Source organism: Manis pentadactyla, chromosome 5 (assembly GCF_030020395.1).
Source record: "Manis pentadactyla isolate mManPen7 chromosome 5, mManPen7.hap1, whole genome shotgun sequence".
In the NCBI taxonomy this organism is placed as follows: Eukaryota; Metazoa; Chordata; class Mammalia; order Pholidota; family Manidae; genus Manis; species Manis pentadactyla.
The window spans coordinates 175,118,789-175,137,968 of NC_080023.1; the positions used below are offsets into that span (position 1 = coordinate 175,118,789).

Below are 19,180 nucleotides of genomic sequence, written 5' to 3' on the forward strand. Positions count from 1 at the left end.
TACTGTGGCCTGGGGTGACGTAGCAGGAAGTAGTATAGGTGGTGCACAGATGTCCGGTGTTTGGAAAATAGAGGAAAAAGGCTCATAGGAAAACAAGATGAGATGCAAGGAGGAGAGAGGGGTGACTGCAGTGGCTGTCTCAGGACTGGCGTCAGTGTGACAGCACATTGTCTGGGACCTGCCGTTCAAAGGTCCGGGCAGCCTGGCTGCGTATCTGTCTTCATGACTGTTCTCAACATCAGGGTGATTGCTCTGTCCTACCTGTGACCCTGGGGCTCAGGGTTGTGGAGCACTGTGGACAGCCCCGGGGCAGAGAGGGTGGACTGCACACCTGGGGCAGGCTGTGCTGGGGGTCAGTGCTGGACGTGCCTCTGGCCTTTAACATCCGTTACTGTTGCGGCTGAGCTGCTGTCCTTCTCCTGGAAGGGTCTCATGGTGACTGTCACTGCACAGCTCCAGGACCTGGCTCAGCATGTGGTTTGTTCCTTGGGTGTTGGTGGAAGATGGGGAGGGGCTGCACCAGCCGTGGTCCTGGCTGTTCCCGAGGGGATGCGGAGCAGGTGCCATGACCAGGTGGAAAGGCTGGGCGTGGGCCAGGCACTGGCCGTCACCTCGCGTTCCCAGGGACCCTTTTTCTTCCTAGTGCAGCATGTCTGGCCGTGCGTGCTGCAGTGTAGGAGGGCCACAGGTGACCCGTGTGTTGGGAACAGGTTGACTTTGAATGTTGAACCAGAAACACAGATTCCGGTCATTGGTCAGAGGGTCCTGAGCATGTCTGGGGGATGAAGGCTGAGTGTTTCCCAAACTTACCAGCCCTGGAGCACTCTCCCTTAAACACCCACCCACCTCCTGCAAGATGGGGTTCTATGGGGTCCGTCTGAGAGCGGCTGGTCAAGCCAGGGTGGCAGGGTAGAGCGGGGTCCTCAGCCTCAGCGCTCGGGCACTGGGGGCTGCCCTGCGCACTGAGGTGGCAGCCTTGCCCTCCCCACTAGATCCTGCTCCCTCCGGCTCCAGGGGCAGCGTGGGGCTGCGTCCCTCTGCTCTCTGCCCCCACCTTCACGTGGTCCTCCTCTTCTCCATGTCCTCTCCTGCCCTTAGAGGGACGCCAGTCATTGGACATCGGGCCCATCAGGATGATCCCAGTGACTCCATCGTTGTGATATCCTTAACTTAATCACATCTGCAAAAACAATGACATCTTTTTCCAACTAAGGTCACACATGCAGGTTCTGAGTGTGCATATATTTTGGGACCATCATTCCACTGATGCTCCTGATGGCACATCACATTCCTCTTCTCGTTGAGCCAGCAGCCCCCCGCGTCACCCCATTCCACCCGCTCCCAGGGCCCTGTGCCGCCAAGCCGGTGCCCCACCTGGGATGGGACCCGCTGTAGGAAGCAGCAAGGACCTGGCGCCCTGCTCCTCCCCCGCCTGTCTCGGTCCCCATGTCCTTGCTGATCGGGTGAGTCCCCCTGTCCTCGGCTCGCAGGACAATGCCGTGAGCTTCCCTGCACAGCTGGGCAGCAGCCGCGGCTTTACACTGACTTTGGTCACCATCTGACTGTTGTCTGTCTCCCTGCTAATCGATCAGTTACCTGATCGTTCCTGATTATCTAGTTTGTGTTTGGCTGTTGTCCGTGGCACCGGTTGCTCACCATGGTGCCACGCCATCCTCGGTGCCTGGCTCTAAGCGGGAGTCATATGCAGCTGCTCAGTGAATGGCCCTAAATGCCGTGTGCGGTGCTGCTGGGTCCCCTGAGGGCGCAGGAGTCACTCGTTGACTCAGCACGTCCACCCCGGGTCTTGGAGGTACTGCCGACCTTACGTCTTCAGATCTGAGCTCTCAGTCTTTGCCTCCGAGCCTGGACTGTTTGCCATCCCTGTAGAAGGTCCCTCTGACATTCCCATGGCCTGGAGCCACCTCGATGCTCTCTTGACATTGTGCCTGATGTACAGGTGTCCGTGGTCCTCTTGAATCCTCCCTGGAGCAGACCCAGGTTCTGGCTATTTCTCTTCCTGCCATGGGGGTCCAGCCTTCACCACCTGGCCTCAGTCAGCCTCCTGATGGGCCTCCCTGTCCCTGCCAGCACCCCTCTTCTGGTCAGGTCTCCATGTAGCTGGTGATAACATCCGCCCTTGCTCGGACCCCTCCGGTGGCTTCCTGAAGGACTGAACACCACGTCTTCATCAGGACCCCTGTAGCCTGTCCCTGTCACCCTGGGCTTGTCCCCTCCCCATGCTCTTTGGGGCCCAGCCCCAGGCCCCCAGTGCTCCTCTTGTGTTCCAACCACAGGACTGTCATCACTGTATGGAGGGTGGGGTGGGGGGGTGGCTCCACTGCATTTAAAACCCCGCCTCATGCAGGAAGCCAGGTCCTGCACTGACCCCCCAACCCCCAGCATGTAGACACTGGGAGGTCAAGGGCTTCACCCAGTAGTTCCTGCTGTGCCCACAGCTGGGGGCGGCTGCACAGGCAGTTCCAGCCAGGTGAACGAGCAGGCCACCAGGGGAAAAGGAGGTGCTGCCCCTGGGTAATAGGAGGTGTCGGCCCAGGACCCTCATGCCCAGCCTGGCCGGGCGGCGGAACATTAACCCTTTCTCCTCTGGTTTCTCCCAGAATGTGGACCAAACCCAAGTCTGTTATTTGTCTCTTAAAACTTGGTATCCTTGAGGGAATGTGGAGTTTGGCTGTGGTCTGACAAGAGCAGGGAGGGTTGGGCTCCATCTGGAAACTTCTGTCTCTGACACGCCCAGGCTCAACACCTCACTGCGCTGGGGAGCATGCTGAGCTTACTTTATTTGCAAACTCTTAGCAAAGCCTCCTCCCCGTCTCCGCTTCTCCCCTCCTTCCTTCCCCCCCCTCCTCCCCTCATCCCCTCTGCAGATTTTTTGTGGACACCAGTGTTTGGGGCTCAAGTTCAAAGCCTCACATTGAACCCTAGGAACATATCTGGAGATATGTGAGCAGGCATATTAGAGATTCCTACCATCTGCAGATTGAGCCCCTGCAGCCTAGACCCAGGGCATATAATCTGGGGTCCCTGAACCCCTGAAATCCAGGGCAGAAAGCAGGTTCTTTGCTTTTATGATGTTATCATATGTGCCCATAACTCTCTCAAAGTTATGAATCTTGAAGACAAAATGCTTGGAGGAAGAAATTCAATATCGGTCTAAGAGAAAGTCTATAAACGGTACTTCTGGGGGAAAATGACTCACCCTCGCAAAGGCCCATGGAAGTGTTCTGCTCTGGCCGGTAGGACAGTGACAAGATCAGCTGATACTTGTTTCTCTCGAGTTCAAACCCTGCTCCCGCTGTCAGGGCTGGTGTGTCATTTGTAGATCTCTGATGTTGCCGCAGAGAAGCACCAGGCAGTACCTTCATCAATTATTAATCATGCGACTGCAGTGTTATTTATTTATCCATTTAATATGCTGTTGGCAGAGCCTTGCGGCATTGTCCTGCCTCACACCGACACTCCGAGGAAATCTTTATCGAGCTTCCTGTCAGTCTGAATTCTCTGGTGACCCAGCACCGAAAGCATCAGCCTTAGGATTTGATTTCTGGAGGTGGTGGAGGTTCCACTGAGGCAGTTTGCCCTGTGAATCAGCTGGCAGGCCATCCTGCTTGATTGTGTTGTAGTGAAAGATGTATTGGCTTTGGTCTCAGTCTGACAGTGGGATTTCCATGCAGGGCGAGGGCAGTGTCTTGATCAGTGCAGAGAAGTATGTAACAAGCTGTTTATGCCTCGTGCGGGATCGGATGCCAGACTTGCGGCGTGTGCACATGCCTACGCACACGGGCACCTTTACAGGTGGGTGCAGCCAGGTGAAAACAGGACATCGACAGTACTCTCGAGTCCATCAAAGGGGAATGAAAACAAATTTTTTAGAGCAGTTCAGATTCACAGCAAAATTAAGAGTATGGAGATTTCTGTATACATCCCTGCCCTGTGCCTCATTAGCCTCCCATTACCAGCATCCCCCGCCAGAGTGGTGCTCGGTTACAGCTGGTGGACCTACATGGACATTATCACCCAGGGCCCATAGCTTACATTGGGGTTCACTCTTGGTAGGTGCATTTTGTGGGTTTAGATGAATATATCCATCATTATAATGTCGTTTAGGGAACTTCCAGTGCCCTAGAAGTCGTGTGCTCTGCCTGTTCCTGCCTCCGCCTCCCCAACCCCTGCGAGCCGTTGCTCTCCTTACCCTCTGCGGTTCTGCCCTTTCCAGATGTCACATAGTGGGCATCATTCAGACGACATCGCAGTTGCTTCCGAGTTCTGGCAATTATGAACAAAGCTGCTGTGAACTTCCATATGCAGGTTTTTGTTTGAACATAAGCTTTCAACTCCTTTGGGCAAATGCCGAGGAATTCAACTGCTGGCTTAATGGTTTGACTACAAGGAGTGTCTTCCGCAGTGGCTGCACCACCTGGCATTCCCACCAGCAGTGAATGAGAGCGCCTCTTGCTCCACATCCTCACCGGCACTTGGTGTTAGTGTTCCAGATTTGGACCATCCTCATAGGTGTGCGGTGGTGTCTAGTTTTAATTTCCATTTCCCTGATGACATGATGTGGAGCGTCTTTTCATGGGCTGACTTGCATCTGTGTATCTTCTTTGGTGAGGCGTCTGTTAAGGCCCATTCTTGAATCAGGCTGTGCTCTTATCGTTGACTTTTAAGAGTCTTTGTGTATTTTGGATAACAGTCCTTTATCAGATGTCTTTTGCAAATATTTTCTCCCAGTCTGTGGCATGTCTTCTAATTCTCGTTTCATTGCCTTTTGCAGAGCAGAAGTTTTGAATTACAGCGAAGTCCAGCTCATCAATTATTTCTGTCATGTATCTTATCTTTAGTGTTTTATCTAAAAAAGTGATTACCATAGACAATGTCACCTAGATTTTCTCCTATGTTATCTTTTGAGGGGTTTATGGTTTTGAATTTTACAGGTAGGCCTGTGATTCATTTTGTGAAGAATCTAGGTTCATTTGTGTCTAGATTCATTTTTTGCTTGGGGATGTCCAGTTGTTCCTGATAATGTGCTCATTGAAACTTATTTAACTTAATATTGTAATTATTTAATTTAAATTTGTCACATTTAAGTTTGACTTAAATACTTAAAATTTACAATTTAAATGTTGGCTATTTTCTTGAGGCTTTTTGCATCTGTGTTCATGAGAGAGGTTAGTTTCTAGTTTTGTTTGCTTGGGATCTCTGTGTCTGGACTTGGCATTAGGGTAATGTTGGCCTCATAGAGTGAGTTAGCATTCTATATGCCCTGCTAGAGATTGTAGAGAATTGGTATAACTTCTTGGAAGTTTGGTAGAGTTCACTAGTGAATGCATCTTGACCTGGTGCTTTCTGTTTTGGAAGGTTATTAATTGATTCAATTTATTTAATGGATTTAGACCTGTTTAGATCATCTGTGTATCGTGTGAGTTTTAGCAGATTATGTCTCTCAAGGAATTGGTGCATTTCATCTAGTTATCGAATGTGGGCATAAAGTTGTTCATACAATTTCTTTTACTTTTAGTGTCCATGGGATCTGGAGTGATGTCCACCCTTTCATTTCTGATATCAGTAATTTGTGCCCTCTCTCTTTTTTTCTTAGCCTGGCTAGAGGTTTATCAATTTTATTATCTTTGCAAAGAACCAGTTTTTGGTTTCATTCATTTTTCTCTATTGATTTCCTGTTCTGAATATCACTGATTTCTGCTCTACAAATTATTTCTTTTCATCAACATACTTTGGATTTAATTTGCTCTTTGTCTAGCTTCCTAAGGTGGAAATTTGGATTATGGATTTTAGATCTTCTTTTACAATATACACATCCCATGCTACACATTTCTGTCTAAGTACTGCTTTTCCTGTATTCCACACATTTTGAAAAGCTGTATTTTCATTTTGATTTAGTTAAAAATATTTAAAATTTCTCTGAAGATTTCTTCTTTGACCCATGTGTTATTTAGAAGCATGTTGTTTAATCTCCATGTGTTTGGGGGTTTTTCCATAGTCTCTCTGTTATTGGTATCTAGTTTAAGTCCACTGTGGTCTGTCTGAGAGCAGACACTGTATGATCTGTATTCTTTAATATATGAAGGTGTGTTTCATGGCCCAGAAAATCGGTGAATGTTTCATGTGAGCTTGAGATGAATGTGCATTCTTTTGTTGTGCGAGGTAGTCTAGAGATGTCAGTCATATCGTTCTTTAATGGTGCTGGGGTTGAGTTTACGTCCTTACCTTCCACCTGCTGGATCTGTCCTTTTCTGATAGAAGGGTGTTGATGTCTGCAGCTATGATAGTGGATTCATCTATTTCTCCTTGCGACTCTGTCAGGTTTTGCGTCACATAGTTTGACGTCTATTCCTCACTGTTCTGGAGGCTAGACGTCCAAGATGAAGGTGCCGGCAGAGCTGGTGTCTGGTGAGGAGCTGCTTCCAGGTTAGCAGAGGGCCGCCGCCTCACTGTCTCCCACGGGGTGGAGCAGAGAGGGCCGCTAGCTGCCTGGGGTCTCTGTTACCCTCCAGGGGCTCCACTTTCATGAACTAAGCACCTCCCAAGGTCCCACCTAATTCCTGTGTCCATCACCCTGGGGATCAGTTTTCAAACAAGTGAATTTTGGAGGGACACAGACCTTCAGTCTGTAGCAGGGGGAGCTCCTTGGTGTTTGCTGGCTGCGTTCAGATGCGCCTTCCTCTCCACGTGCGCGGGTCAAGCGACTCCACCTGTCCGGGTGCATCCCTTTCTAGCTCTGTGATCTGACCTTAGTCTCTCTGTGCTTCAGTTATGCCATCTGGGAAGTGGGGGTGTAATGGGCTTACATGAGAGTTAGGGGGGTTCCCCAGAGCCCTGAGTCTGTGCTCTGTGAGGTGGCACGGCAACAATAACTCCCCATGATGCCTGCCTTCCTCAGGGAGGGGCAGGAATGATGACGTGATCACCGCAGGTGATCAAAGTGTAACTGGGATCTGAATGAATTTCAGCTCCTGTGTTGTCAGTGTTCTCTAGCTGTTTTGTTACTTGTTCCCTCTGCCAATTTGTTAGTTTAAAAAGAGCATCGATGTCCCTGCAGCAAACAGACACGTTTGTTCTCCGTCGGAAGTGCAGTCAATACATTTGTGTTGTCAGGCATGGCTTATAGGATGGAACAATGATAAGGGGAATTCTACAATTGCTCAGTGCCTGTTGGGCAGGACAGGTTGAGGGCCCTTTGAATGGGGGAGGAAAACCCGGAGGAGGCCTCGGGCGGCACCTGCTGTCCCAGATGGGTGGGAGGACCCCTCGGGCCCTGCTTGCTGCGTGTAGACCCCAGGGCCCTTGCGTCCTTGTCTGTGTCTCTTGGGTGAAAGCTGGGCCTCCCTGGCCAGGCTGTCCAGGGCCTGCTGAGCAGCCAGCGCTGCTCACGTAGTGGCCATCATCCTCAGTGTCCCCAGGAAAAGACAAGGAACCCCATTTACTGGAGCCCCAGATCCTGAGGCCCAGTGTGCAGTGATGGACCTCAGCATCCCGCATTCCTAACATCCCGGACACAGTCACTGCCTGCAGGCACCAGGCCTGCTGTAAACACAGGGCGTGGTGGCTGACTGGTCTCCAGGAAGGAGGGGGAATGGACTGTCCAGGAGGCTTTTGCTTAAATGCACACACTACAGGGGTCACTGCTCCGCTTTACTCCTGCCCTAATACTACCTGCTGTGTTACCGTGTGTCCCAGTCAGCCGTCCCCAAACCCCGCATGCATGCCTGGTTCTGTTTTCCTGCTACAGGGATCTTGCGTTGCTGACTGTATTAGCAGTGAGTACTTCCCAGGTTGTCGATGAGAAAAGTAACAACACCCAGGGGTAACTGGACCCTGGCTGAGCTCAGCTCTGGGTGCTGGCTTGTGAAATCCTCTTAGTAATATATGAGGTGTGACTCCCAAGCACTGTCCTGTGGGTGTAGTGAAGTTCAGAGGGCATGAGGAAACCCGAGCTCAGAGACGCCTGAGTTTGCAGAGGCGCAGAGTCAGCATGCAGCCCTGGCACCTCAGACTCCAAAGCAGCCCGTGGTTGGGAAACTATGTGCTGAGACCCGGTGACACCCGGGATGGGGACGCGGTCTTCTCGGGCACTGTTGGTGTGGCCACACCAACCCGTGCTCTCTCTCCCAGGACTTTGCTCTCAGGTGTCCTGGCAAGCGTGCATAATGGTGTGTGTGCACTCAGGTTCCTCGGCCTTGGTACTGTTAACCCTGGGGGGCAGGTAGTTCCCTGTGGGGGGCGCCCTGTGCACTGTGCAGTGTTGAAGCAGCGTCCATGGCCCTCACTCTCCTTGGTGTCCACAGCAGCCCACCGCAGTAGGGACGACCAGAAAAGTATCCTGACGCTGCCTGGTGCCCTGGGGGAGAGGCCGCCGGGGTTGAGAAGCCCTGATGCACATGTTCGCTGTTTAAGACCCCGGTGAGAGAGCGGGGAGCGCCCCCAAGGGGGTCAGTCCAAGGCCAGATGTGTCAGGTGCGGCTCATGTGGGAGGCAGACGCAGACGTTAAGCAGAATGCTCAAGCCCTAGGGTGTGAAGTGCGTCCGCGCATCGTGAGGGGACAGTCATTTTCAAGTTCTGTTTTTGTTCCCTGTTTCAAGTAAACTCGCCAACACATGCACACGTGCTCCCGCCCAGCACACACACCAAACCATATTCTGCAAGGAAGGAAGAATAAGAGAAGGTCAAAAATCTCTTTCCCCATGTAATTGAGTTAATTTTTTGTTAATCAAAATAACTGATTAAAGTTTGGCTTTTAAAAGTGATATACACATGTATGAAACATTTCAACTTAAAAACAATCAAGAAGTGAAAACACACATGAATGCACATTTGTTTGCCCTCTTTTGACCTGGGCTGTGTCCCCCCAGGAGGCCTTCTCATTGGAGGCCGGGTCCCCGCAGCCTCTGTGGCTCCAGCTCAAGTTCGAGAGGTGGAGCGAGACGTGGACGCCCGTGGGAAGTCATGGGTGCTCACCCCTGCCGGCCTCTCCGGGGCATCTGCTCGCCCAGACCCAACCAGCAGGGGGACTTCCTGGGTCATGTTTACTTTGTACTTTATACAAGGTAAAAGATAAAAGTACTACTCTATTTATTTACTGTTTTTTTTACCTGGACAGTTTTGGGAAGAACAACCTACCGTTTGTGGGCATCCGGGGGAGGGGGCGTTGTGTGTGAGGCCGGCGCCCCTCAGGAGCAAGGCCCGCGCGGAGCCCCGGCCTGTGTGTACAGAGGCCAGGCAGCCAGGGCCCAGGTGGCTGTTCTGCCGGGAGCGGGGGGCAGGCGGCGAGTCCGTGCAGTCGGGGTCTGTCGGCAGGGCTGGGGTGCTTGTGTTTGTAAAACAGAGGATTCTGTGCATGTCGGTGTCCTTGTCCCTGATATGGACACATCTGCCTCATCCGTTCCCCATTGCAGACAATTCTGTGGGTGTCTCTGGGGGAGAGTCCTAGGAATAAAATGCCAGGTTGTAGGCATGTCCCTTGAACCACCATCAGGAGGGCTGTGCGGATTCACAACCTCCGTGCACCCCCAACCCCAAGCAGAGTGGGAGCCCACCTATTTCCCACCGTACTTTTCTATGTTAATGGGACTGGGAGAGGGGACCATGCTTGGGGGAAATCACTGAACCCTTTAGGGCAGAAGGGATTATTGGCAATTTAAGGCAGTTAAGATACCTACTGGTCTATACTGTTTGAGCTTTCACAGTGAGCTTGTTCTTTGTCATTAGCAAATAAATAAGGACAGGCAGGTTTTAAAAAGATGCCATTCCTGCTTTGGGGGAATTCCAGTCTTACAAGCAGGCAGGAATAATGCAAGTTGACAAAGAGTGATAGATGAGGGGACACCAGGCTGGGAGCAGGACAGGTGGTGGGTAAATGATGGGGGAGGACAGAAGAGGTTTCAGTAGGGTTTTGAGGCATGAATAAGAGTTCTCCAGGTGGATAAAAATCTCAGATTTGGTGGAGGTGGGTATGCTCAGGACACTAAAGCTGGCATGGGCCACCTGGGGCCCAGCATGCGCGTGTGGGCAGGGACCCAATTCTGAGGGTCTTTATCTGTGTGAGTGAGGGTTAACGTGAGTGTCGTTCGCCATCACTTGTCCTGATTTCCCAGGTAACCTGACAAGGCTGAGAATGTCAGCCATGGTGTCACTAGTCAATACTGCTAATGGCAGAAAAATGACCCCTGGCTGGCAAATTATGTCTGTTTTGGGCCTACCACAAACAAGTGATGAACACAGCCTCCCGAGCGTGGGGTTCATGAAGAGACCGCGCCTGCCCGGCCCAGGGAATGTCAAATAAGCGGCTCCCACACCTGCCTGATCCTCTCATCAGGTGGGAGCTGAAACCTGCTTCCCGGACTTGCCTGGTAGAACCCCTGGGGCTGCCCTGTACCCAGAGCAGTTGGGGCGGACATCAGGCCCATGAGAGGCCTGTGAACACAAACGACCACTTGAACTTAAATAGAACCCTCATGTCATTTAGGGGCTGGGCTTGACCCTGAGGACAGGGGACCAGTTTATTAATCCATCAGTTGGGGGTGTGAGCAGATTGGCATTTAAAACCAATAATCTAAAGAGAAGTTCACAGAGTTTTCTGATGGTGGATCTGGTAGCAAAAAAGTACCCCCCAGATATTTGTATGCTATTTATTAACTATGGTACCATACTAATATTCTGCAAACATCACTAAATGTACACAAAAATAGGAAGGGTGATGTGACAGGCCTTGGGGGTGAGGCCCAGGGGTCGACATTTCAGGAAGCGCACAGGTCGGGGGTGATTCAGCCATGTGCCATCCGAAGTGCATCCTTGGTGAAAAATAGTATAAAAGCTAGAATTTTTAGAAAGCTTATTCTGAAGTCCTTTATTTATTTGTTTAGTCCTTTATTTATACAAATACTGTGTGTCCCAGCTCTAGCGAGGCCAAGGATTTGAAGGAAAAATTGGATCCCCGCAGGCACCCCCACAGGCGCTCCCAGTAACCAGAAAGGCTGCCCTTCTGCCCAGCACGGGGTCCAGAGGGGCCGAGGGAGAGGCGCCCTGAGCTGTGGGTGGGTCATGCGGGGTTACCATGGGGAGAGGGGAAGGTACCCCTGGCACAGCCTAAGCCGTAGGAAAGGTTTGACCCTCTGCAGGCTCAGGGCCCCCTCCCCAGGGCACACCTGTGAACAGTAAGAGCTAAGCTGCTGTTATCTGCACCCTGTGTGAAATGCGGCCGAGGGTGTACTGAGAGGCTTCTTGTGTGAAGTGAAGGTCACCTGTGGCGAGGCCAGGCTCCTCAGGACGCCAGCAGCCACCGTCTGCTCAGAGTTGTGCTCTGAAACCCAGCCGGGTTCCTCAGGGACGCTAGGTGGCCTGCAGACGGTCCCGGGTTGCAGGGTGCCCTGGAGAGTGGGCCTCAGCAGCCTGGTGGGACTGGGGGTGGGCCAATAGGGGGTGGGTGGTTCCCTGAGCCTGGCAGCAGCTGTGGCAGTGGGTGGCCCTGGGGCAGGCAGGGGCAGGGCAGCCCGCACAGCAGAGCCCCCTTCCTCTGAGCTGTTACTTCTCACCAGGGACTTGCCAAGAGTGGCTCATGGGCTCTGTCACCTGATCCCCGCAGCAGCTAGGGCTGTGACAATCCTCCCTTTCTGACAGTTAAGGAAGTCGAGGCACAGGGGGAGTGTGTGTGCTTTGAAAGCGGGTCTCTGGCACTGCAGCCTGAGCCCCATTCCTCGGTTCAGCAGCGGACTCGTCCGGGCACCTGGGTGCCAGGTACCTCTCTATGCGCGCAGCAGCACAACCAGGACCCCGCCTGCAGGTGGGGGTGCAGGACTCCCAGAGATGCAATTTCGGGATTGAGGGACGAGTCCCAGGATGGGCACAAATGAAGAATAGGTGCGGTTTCTGCACCTTAAGGCAGCGGTTCTTGAGCCCTCTGCACACTTTACTGGCCCACCTTGAGGAACTGCCTGGAAATCCCAGGGCCTCGGGCTGGGGCCACAGTGCTTTCCAGCCTTCCGGACCAACGCTGGTGTTGTGTCCATGCAGCTGGTTGGGCAAACCCAGCTGCTTAATCAGCCCTGACCTAGGGGTCACTGCGAGGGTGTCATAGATGGGTCACCATCTGAGTCAGTGACTCTCAGTAACAGGACAATCCTCAGTGATGAGGGTGGGCCTCATGCAATATATTGAAAGGTCTCAAGGTGCAAAATGGCTCCCAAGAGAAGACACAACTCTGCTCCAAGAGCATTTCACCAGCCCCTCTGGAGCCCCCAGTCTGCAGTCTGCCAGCCCACCCTGTGGAGTTCAGGCTTTCCAACCCCACAATTGCATGAGCCAATTCATGAACCTCTTAATACAGGCATACATAGTGTGTGCAAATGTATGCATGCATATACACACTTGTGCACATTTATACGTGTGTACCTACATGTGCATGTACACTGTACATGTGTGCACACACATAGAATACTTATGTGTTGTGTGTGTGCATTCCTTTTGGTTCTGTTTCCCTGGAGAACTTTGACACACTGGGTAGCCCTAAATTGCAGCTAGGCCTGAGACTCAAAGTCTTCAAAGGAGAGGTCATGGTGGCCCAAGGGGATGGCCCTCCTGATGGGGCCCAGCTGGGGAGGACGTGCAGGGGAGATGCGCAAACGGCATGCTTGTCGCGCGGCAGTCTGTAAGGCTGGTTTTAGCTGAGCTCTCTTCCCGGCTTATGGGGTCCCTGGCCACCTAGGCCCTGGTGTGCATGGCCGTGGGCTCTCACTGCTCCTGGAGCCTCAGTTGCCCCTCAGAAAGGGGTGCCGCATCCTCCCTGGGGAAAGTACTGTTGGCCCTTGAACTACATGGGTTTGAACTCCCTGGATCTATACATGGATTTTTAAAAATATATTGGCAAATGTTTTGCAAATTTGTGACAATTTGAAAAAAAGTTTTCCTTTGACTAGTTTGTTATTATAAGAATATAGCATATCTGGGCTCAGTGTAGGAGGCCACTGTCTGGGGGTCTCACCCTGCAAGTGGTGCTGGACTGCTGTCCTTGGAAGACAAGCCATGCAGGGTGAGCCCCACAGCTGAGTGTCCAGCTTTCTGCCTGGGGAATTGTGGGGGTACAGGGGGTGGCCTCCAGACAGAGTGGTGGTCTCCTCAGGAGGAAGAGGTGGGGATGGCTGTCCTGGACTGCTGGAATTTGTATGGCCAGGTACCCCAAAAGAGGAGCTGTGTAGAGGGGGTCCCCAGAAGTTTGTGTGGAGATCCAGTTGGCCAAGGGCTGGGGTGCACCTGTGCAGATAGAAACTCCATGGGACTTACCAGGTCACCTATGGGAGTCTGAGCCGAATGGGGGCGCTGGCAGTCAGGGGGCCAGAGGCTCCAGCCCAGACCACAAAGAGACCTTGACACGTACAACAGACAGTCTGTTGAAACGCTGGAAAGACCAAGCCTCAGGAGTAAGGGACCCGTCGTGGTGTGAAGGACCATGTTCCAAAGCAGGCTAGGCCTCCCTTTGTAAACGTGTTCGGGGGTCTTGAAGGAAAGATAATTGAACAGTTACAGAATCTTAGCAGAGAAACAGAAATTATAAAAGAGAATGAAGTGCAAATTCTAGAATTAAAAGGTATAATTTCCTTTGAAATGAAAAATTTGTAGCAGATTAAGAGTGGCCCACAGGGTCACTGCTTGGGCCAAAACAGGCCCCAGGACCATCCTCACGCAGGCAGGACAGCGGCAGGTGGGGATCCCCGCCAGCCTCTCTCCCGGCCCATCCCTGCCTCCTCCTCCCCCCACTCAACACCAGAGCCTCCTTCATGCCAGCTCCCGCCACGTGAGCTCGGCTGGGACGCGGCTGCATTAGCAACATGGGGCCAAGACTTTGTGCGTCTCCATAATTAGGTCCTTAGGGTGAATTCCAAAGCGTGACCATCAAGAAAAAGGTGTCTCCTGGCAAGTTTATCTTCACCTGCACTGCCTCCCTGCCTGATGATATTATTTATCCACAAACCCATTTATGTTTCCCCCTCTTTCCCAAGACTGTGGCTCTGAAGCAACAGCAGAGAGCGAGTGGAGCACCTGTCAGGCCCCCAGATCAGCAGCTCTGGCACAGATATTCCTGACCCAACGACAGGAGTACCGTGTATTCCAGGAGGGAGGCCAGTCTCCAAAGCTTTGGTTAAAAGAGCAGAAGCTGAGTAGATGTCTGCTGCCCACACCACCCCATTCTGGGATATTTGTGGCCATTAAGGGAAAGAGCTGGGTCGGTTCATCCTGATTCGGAGCCGAGGCCAGACGTGTGGTGGAGACAGTGCCCTGCAGGGTGCCATGCACAGTGTGATCCCACTTTGGCAAAACATGAGAGTTCAGGGTAAGCTGTTAATTACACAGAAATAAGCCTGGAAGTGGACACCACAGAGCAGAACGTTTGTAGTGGCTTCTGGAGCTGAGGGGTGGGTGGGAAAGGGGATCTCTTTCTTCTCACCGTGTTAAGCATCAGCTGTTTGCAACAATATGCATGACTTTTGTAGCTGGTGAGAACAAACCTTTCCGAGCCACCGGGTGGCCAGCTTCTCTGGCTCTCAGCTGTGACCTGGGGCCTCATGTCCCTGTGGGCCTCACAGTCCCTCTCGTTCCTCATCGGTGGGGAGACAGGCAGGGTCTGGAGGCCCCCTTTCAGCTCTGAGTCAAGACAAGCACCCTGTAGGTCGAAGATGGTCTAGTGAGGTAATCGCCTGTTTTGTTTTCTTTTCTTTTTAAGTTTGTTAATCTGGCAAATTACACCGATTGCTTTTCAAATGGTAAGCCACCTCACATGCCCAATAGTCATAATGTATTGTCATTTCTATAAATGGCCAGATTTGACTTGCCAAACTTTTGCCAACAATTTTACATCCACGTCCTTGAGGACTATGAGTGTCTAAGTTTTCTGGCCTGTGCGTTGACTTTGACTGGTTTTTTTGCCAACAAAGAATTCCACAATGTACCGAGCAGGGCTGCTCTGAGGACAAGGGAGTCTGGCACTTGAAAGGACAGTATTGTTTGTGACAAACACCCCTGGGGAAAAGGCATTTCAGGCCAGGCCAGCTCTGAGTCAGATCCAACACGCACAGCCTTGCAAGTGGGGTCTCCAGGGCGCCCGCCGACAGGTCAGATGGTGACAATCCTTGGGGAACGGGGCCCGTGCCGCTCCCTCCCGAGGCTGCCGGGCAGCTGGCCCTCACGGAGAAGGCAAAACACACTCCAGGGCTCCTGTGGAGGCGGGCCTGGGACTGGACCTGGTAACATATACTCCCTGAGATTGAGCCCATTCTTCCTGGATGAATGCCCCCTGTGTTGCTGTGGCCAGTGGTGGATGGTGGATTGGCAGTTCTGAAAAAGTTGATCCTGACAGTTTTTGCCTATTTTCTTCTTGCTTTTATCAAGAGATTTTTCTACCATCTTCGCTGATGTCACTTGTCCGTGCTCTTTAACGAGGATTTACTTTTACACAAGGAAACTATGCTCATGACAAAAAATAATGAAATGAAGAAAACTAAAATTAATAATTAATATAAGTTCTTGGCATTTCTGTGCCAATTTTTAAGATTATATATACTTACAAAATAGACACATAACACACATACATTTATATATACCATACATGCTTTTCTGCATGTTGCTTTTCTTAGCATATCATGAATGTCTTTCTGTCGCTCAGTGACACACACACCACCATTTTTCATAGGTTCACGATACCCAGACAGTACAGATGCACCTATAACTTAGTGCAATCGTGTTGGGTGTTTGAGTTGTATTTAATTTTGTGCTTTTATAAGTATGGCTGATGGACACCCTTTTATGTGTTTTTATGTGCTTGTCCCACTTGTTTGGGAAGGCAGACTCCTGGACGTGGGGTTTCTGAGTCAGAAGCTAGGAAAATCAGTGGTTTGGGGGCATGTGGGGAGCAAGGATTGCTTGTTCCCACAGCCTGGACAGAAGGGTCTCCTGGCACCTGGCCCTCAGCTTTGCATCCTGCCCTGGAGCAGTGTGTCTGGAATGCATGTTAATTTGGATGAATTCTACCTGTTGGGTAGACATGCTAGTCCATTTGTGGAAAGCTCTCATTTTAAATTATTTGTCTGAAAAATTTCTCATTTTGACTTTGAAGTAGCCAAAATTAGCAACCTCCTGATACCTTGGGGAAGACCTGTAAGCAGCCTCCACGTTTTGGCCCTACTGTGTGCCGGATGATACTCGTGGCAACTAGATGAAAACACATGGGACTTAATGGCTCCGAGCACAGAGCCCACCTATTCCTACACTCAACAATATACATTGATAACCTGCATGGGGAGTGAATTCTCATTTATATCTAGAAATCTCTGATGAAGGGATCTTTTTCTCAGTTAAGAACAGATATGATTAAAGTTTTGCAATGACAAGCCTGAGATATTTGCAGTAGGCTTAGAGACTTTCTTTATCGAAAGCGAAAAAGATTAAACCACATGCAGTGAAGTTTTATGGTTAAGCACATTATAGTTCCCTGAAAATGGCAATCCCTCTCTGCCGTGTGTCAGACCCTTGACATGCACGAAGGATTTGTCCCGAGACCTGTGAGACTCCCTTAATCCATGAACGCCAATAGAGCTTTCAGCTTCCGCCAGAACATGCAGTAAAGACTGACTAAAAAATGCATGTGACTCCTTCAGGCTCTTTATGATTCTATAAATACAGGACTTCAGTCATTTATAAAGCTATTAAAACAAATTCAGGCTGGAGACCTTGCTGAAATGGTTTTTGAGTCATTGTTTTTCTCTTTATAAAACATATAGCAGGCAAGTTCATACTAGAAGTTCAAACCACAACTGAGTCCAGCTTTTTGTATCTTTATCCCAAGCTAATGTTAAACTATCATGTTGTTAGACTTATTTCTTGCGTTGTATTCCCATCTCCCACACTAGGAGCAGACTTTGTTTAGGAGCCAGTTTTCTTAAGGACTAAAGTTTACCCCCGTCTGTGGGAGTGACCATGCTGGGTGACGGTTTGAGCCCACAGGACTTTAGCCCAGGCCCCAGGAGGAGTGCAGGGCCACTGCAGAGCTGCTGTCAACATCGTACTTGGTGTTAACCGCCGGTAACCGGCACCTGCTGCCGCCAGGGGCCAGTGGGGACTCTTACGCAGAAGGCCAGTTAACCGGAGCAATGCCCCTTCCTGGCGCACCTAGCCTTCTCTGCCCAGGAACGCAGCATTTCTGCCCTCAGGCACATGTGAACATCTGCACCCTAAGACCTGGCACCCTGATGTCACCTGTGGATTCTGGGCATGTGTGGAAATAAAGGTCAGCATCTGCCTCACTGGCCCTGAACTGCCCACCCATGCCTCCACTCAACAGTACCCAGTGATAACCTGTGATGTCCCCCCGTCCTAGGACCCAGGGAGAGCAGACCGTCCCTGAACTTGAAGTCTGGTAGAGGGGACAGAGTAAACTCATGAGCCAGAAAGAGGTCAGGTGAGGGAGGAATTGCTGGTGTGGTGACTGGAGGCCCCTCTGGGCCTCTTCAAGGACATGGTTCAAGGTCAGCGTGCAGTTCAGGAAGAGGCCACCCCAGGTGGTCCAGGCAGAGCAGGGTGGTAGGCAGGGGATGGACATGGTACAAAGCCTCTGAATGGGATGTTCTAGGAACAGAAGAAAGGCCCCATGGCCAGAGTGTAGCGGGAATGAGGGACTACGTGGTCAGGGGAGGGGGGAGGGGAGAGCACAGTCACTGTGCAATGTAAGATCCAAACTCGGGCCCTTCTGAAAGAGAAAGTGGTTGCCATTGGTAATCACCCTGGGGCAGCTGGGACCGTCCCTGGACACCAGGGATGCCTGGTCCTCCCCCACCCGTGGAACTCGTGGCCCGCGGGTGGGGCCTTAGTGAGTGGAGACGTGAACATCGCCGACCCCCTAAAGCTCCCCCCCCGTCCCCTCAAAGGCTCCACGAGTCGCCAAATGTGCCCCATTGCTGTGGCCCGCCTTCCTTCCTCCAGCAGGTGCGCGGCTGGATGGACGGGCCAGCGCCCCACTAACACCTGCTTTCTCGTCCCCCCTGTCCCCCCACCCCCATGGCTCCCCTAGGAACGCTGCCGAGGAGATGCAAGAAGGAGCTGCTGGCCGTGAAGCTGAGGAGTCGGCCCAGCAAGCGGGAATTGGAGGACCGGAATATCTTCCCCAGGAGGACAGATGAGGAAAGGCGGGAAATTCGGCAGCAGATTGAAATGAAACTGTCCAAGTAAGTGGCAGCGTGCAGACCCCGGCAGAGGCTGTGCCCCACCTGCAGCCTGGGCGCGCTGAGCCTCCCCACCCCCCACCGTGCGGGCTGGCCTGTTCCCGTACATCCCCCTGTGACACCCAGTGTTGTCCCCAGACATCGTCAGGTGTCCCCCAGGGAGAAGCACTGGTCAGAGGAACCGAGCAGGGTCCTTGAAGAGCAATGGGGCCACGGCTGGGAGGGACTGTGGCAGAGTGGGGTGGACATGCCGTGCAGGGGGCAGAGGCGGGGGGGGTCCCTGTGCTCCTCCACTGGTCATCCACTAGTCATTGCACCCAGTATTGCCCAGTCTTCTAGATTTTTCAAGAAAACCTGTAAATCTGTTTTGTGAGGGACAATACGTACACAAGGGCAAGCCCATCTGCTGCCTGGCCGTGACCCAGAGGCAGCGAGGTCCCCTAGGCGGTCACTGGGGTCATCTGGCTGGGGACCCACGGTGCTATGGGACAGGACAGCATGGAGCTGTGGTCGTGCTGGCTGAGGCTGTTGGGCTCCCGTCATGCGCCTTGACCCAGGGTGCTCCACAGTGATTGGGGGGTGGGACTGGGAGAATGTGCTGGTTTCGAGTGTTGATGACTCTTGGCTGTTTTCCAAGAACCAGAGCAACTGGGGTCCAGACCCGAGCTTGCTCAGCATCCTGGAGGAGAGATGCCCTCCATCTATTCATCGGCGTGTTCTGAGGCTCAAATGAGAAGCCACAGGGAAAGGGTACCATTAGTAAAGGCTCCTGCCTGCCTGCTGGCGTCATGATGGGATGGTCTGCCTTGACTTTCTGCCACTTCCATGTCTTTGCAGACTTTTGCCCCTTCTCTTCATTGGTGTGCAGGCCATATTCATCCAGGAGTGTAGTCTGTTTGCTGAGTACCTGCAATGTCCCAGACGCTCTGCAGGGTACTAGGGC

General features: G+C 52.0%; 1 protein-coding gene across 2 annotated transcripts in view; it reads left to right on the forward strand.

Moving 5' to 3' along the window:
* Nucleotides 1-19,180, forward strand: part of PHACTR3 (phosphatase and actin regulator 3) — a 205,860-nt gene that overhangs the window by 152,532 nt on the left and 34,148 nt on the right. For both annotated transcript variants that reach the window (XM_036901853.2, XM_036901852.2), the window contains exon 8: nucleotides 18,087-18,240. In XM_036901853.2, the coding sequence (XP_036757748.2) occupies nucleotides 18,087-18,240 (154 nt within the window). The remainder of the gene's footprint in view (nucleotides 1-18,086; nucleotides 18,241-19,180) is intronic.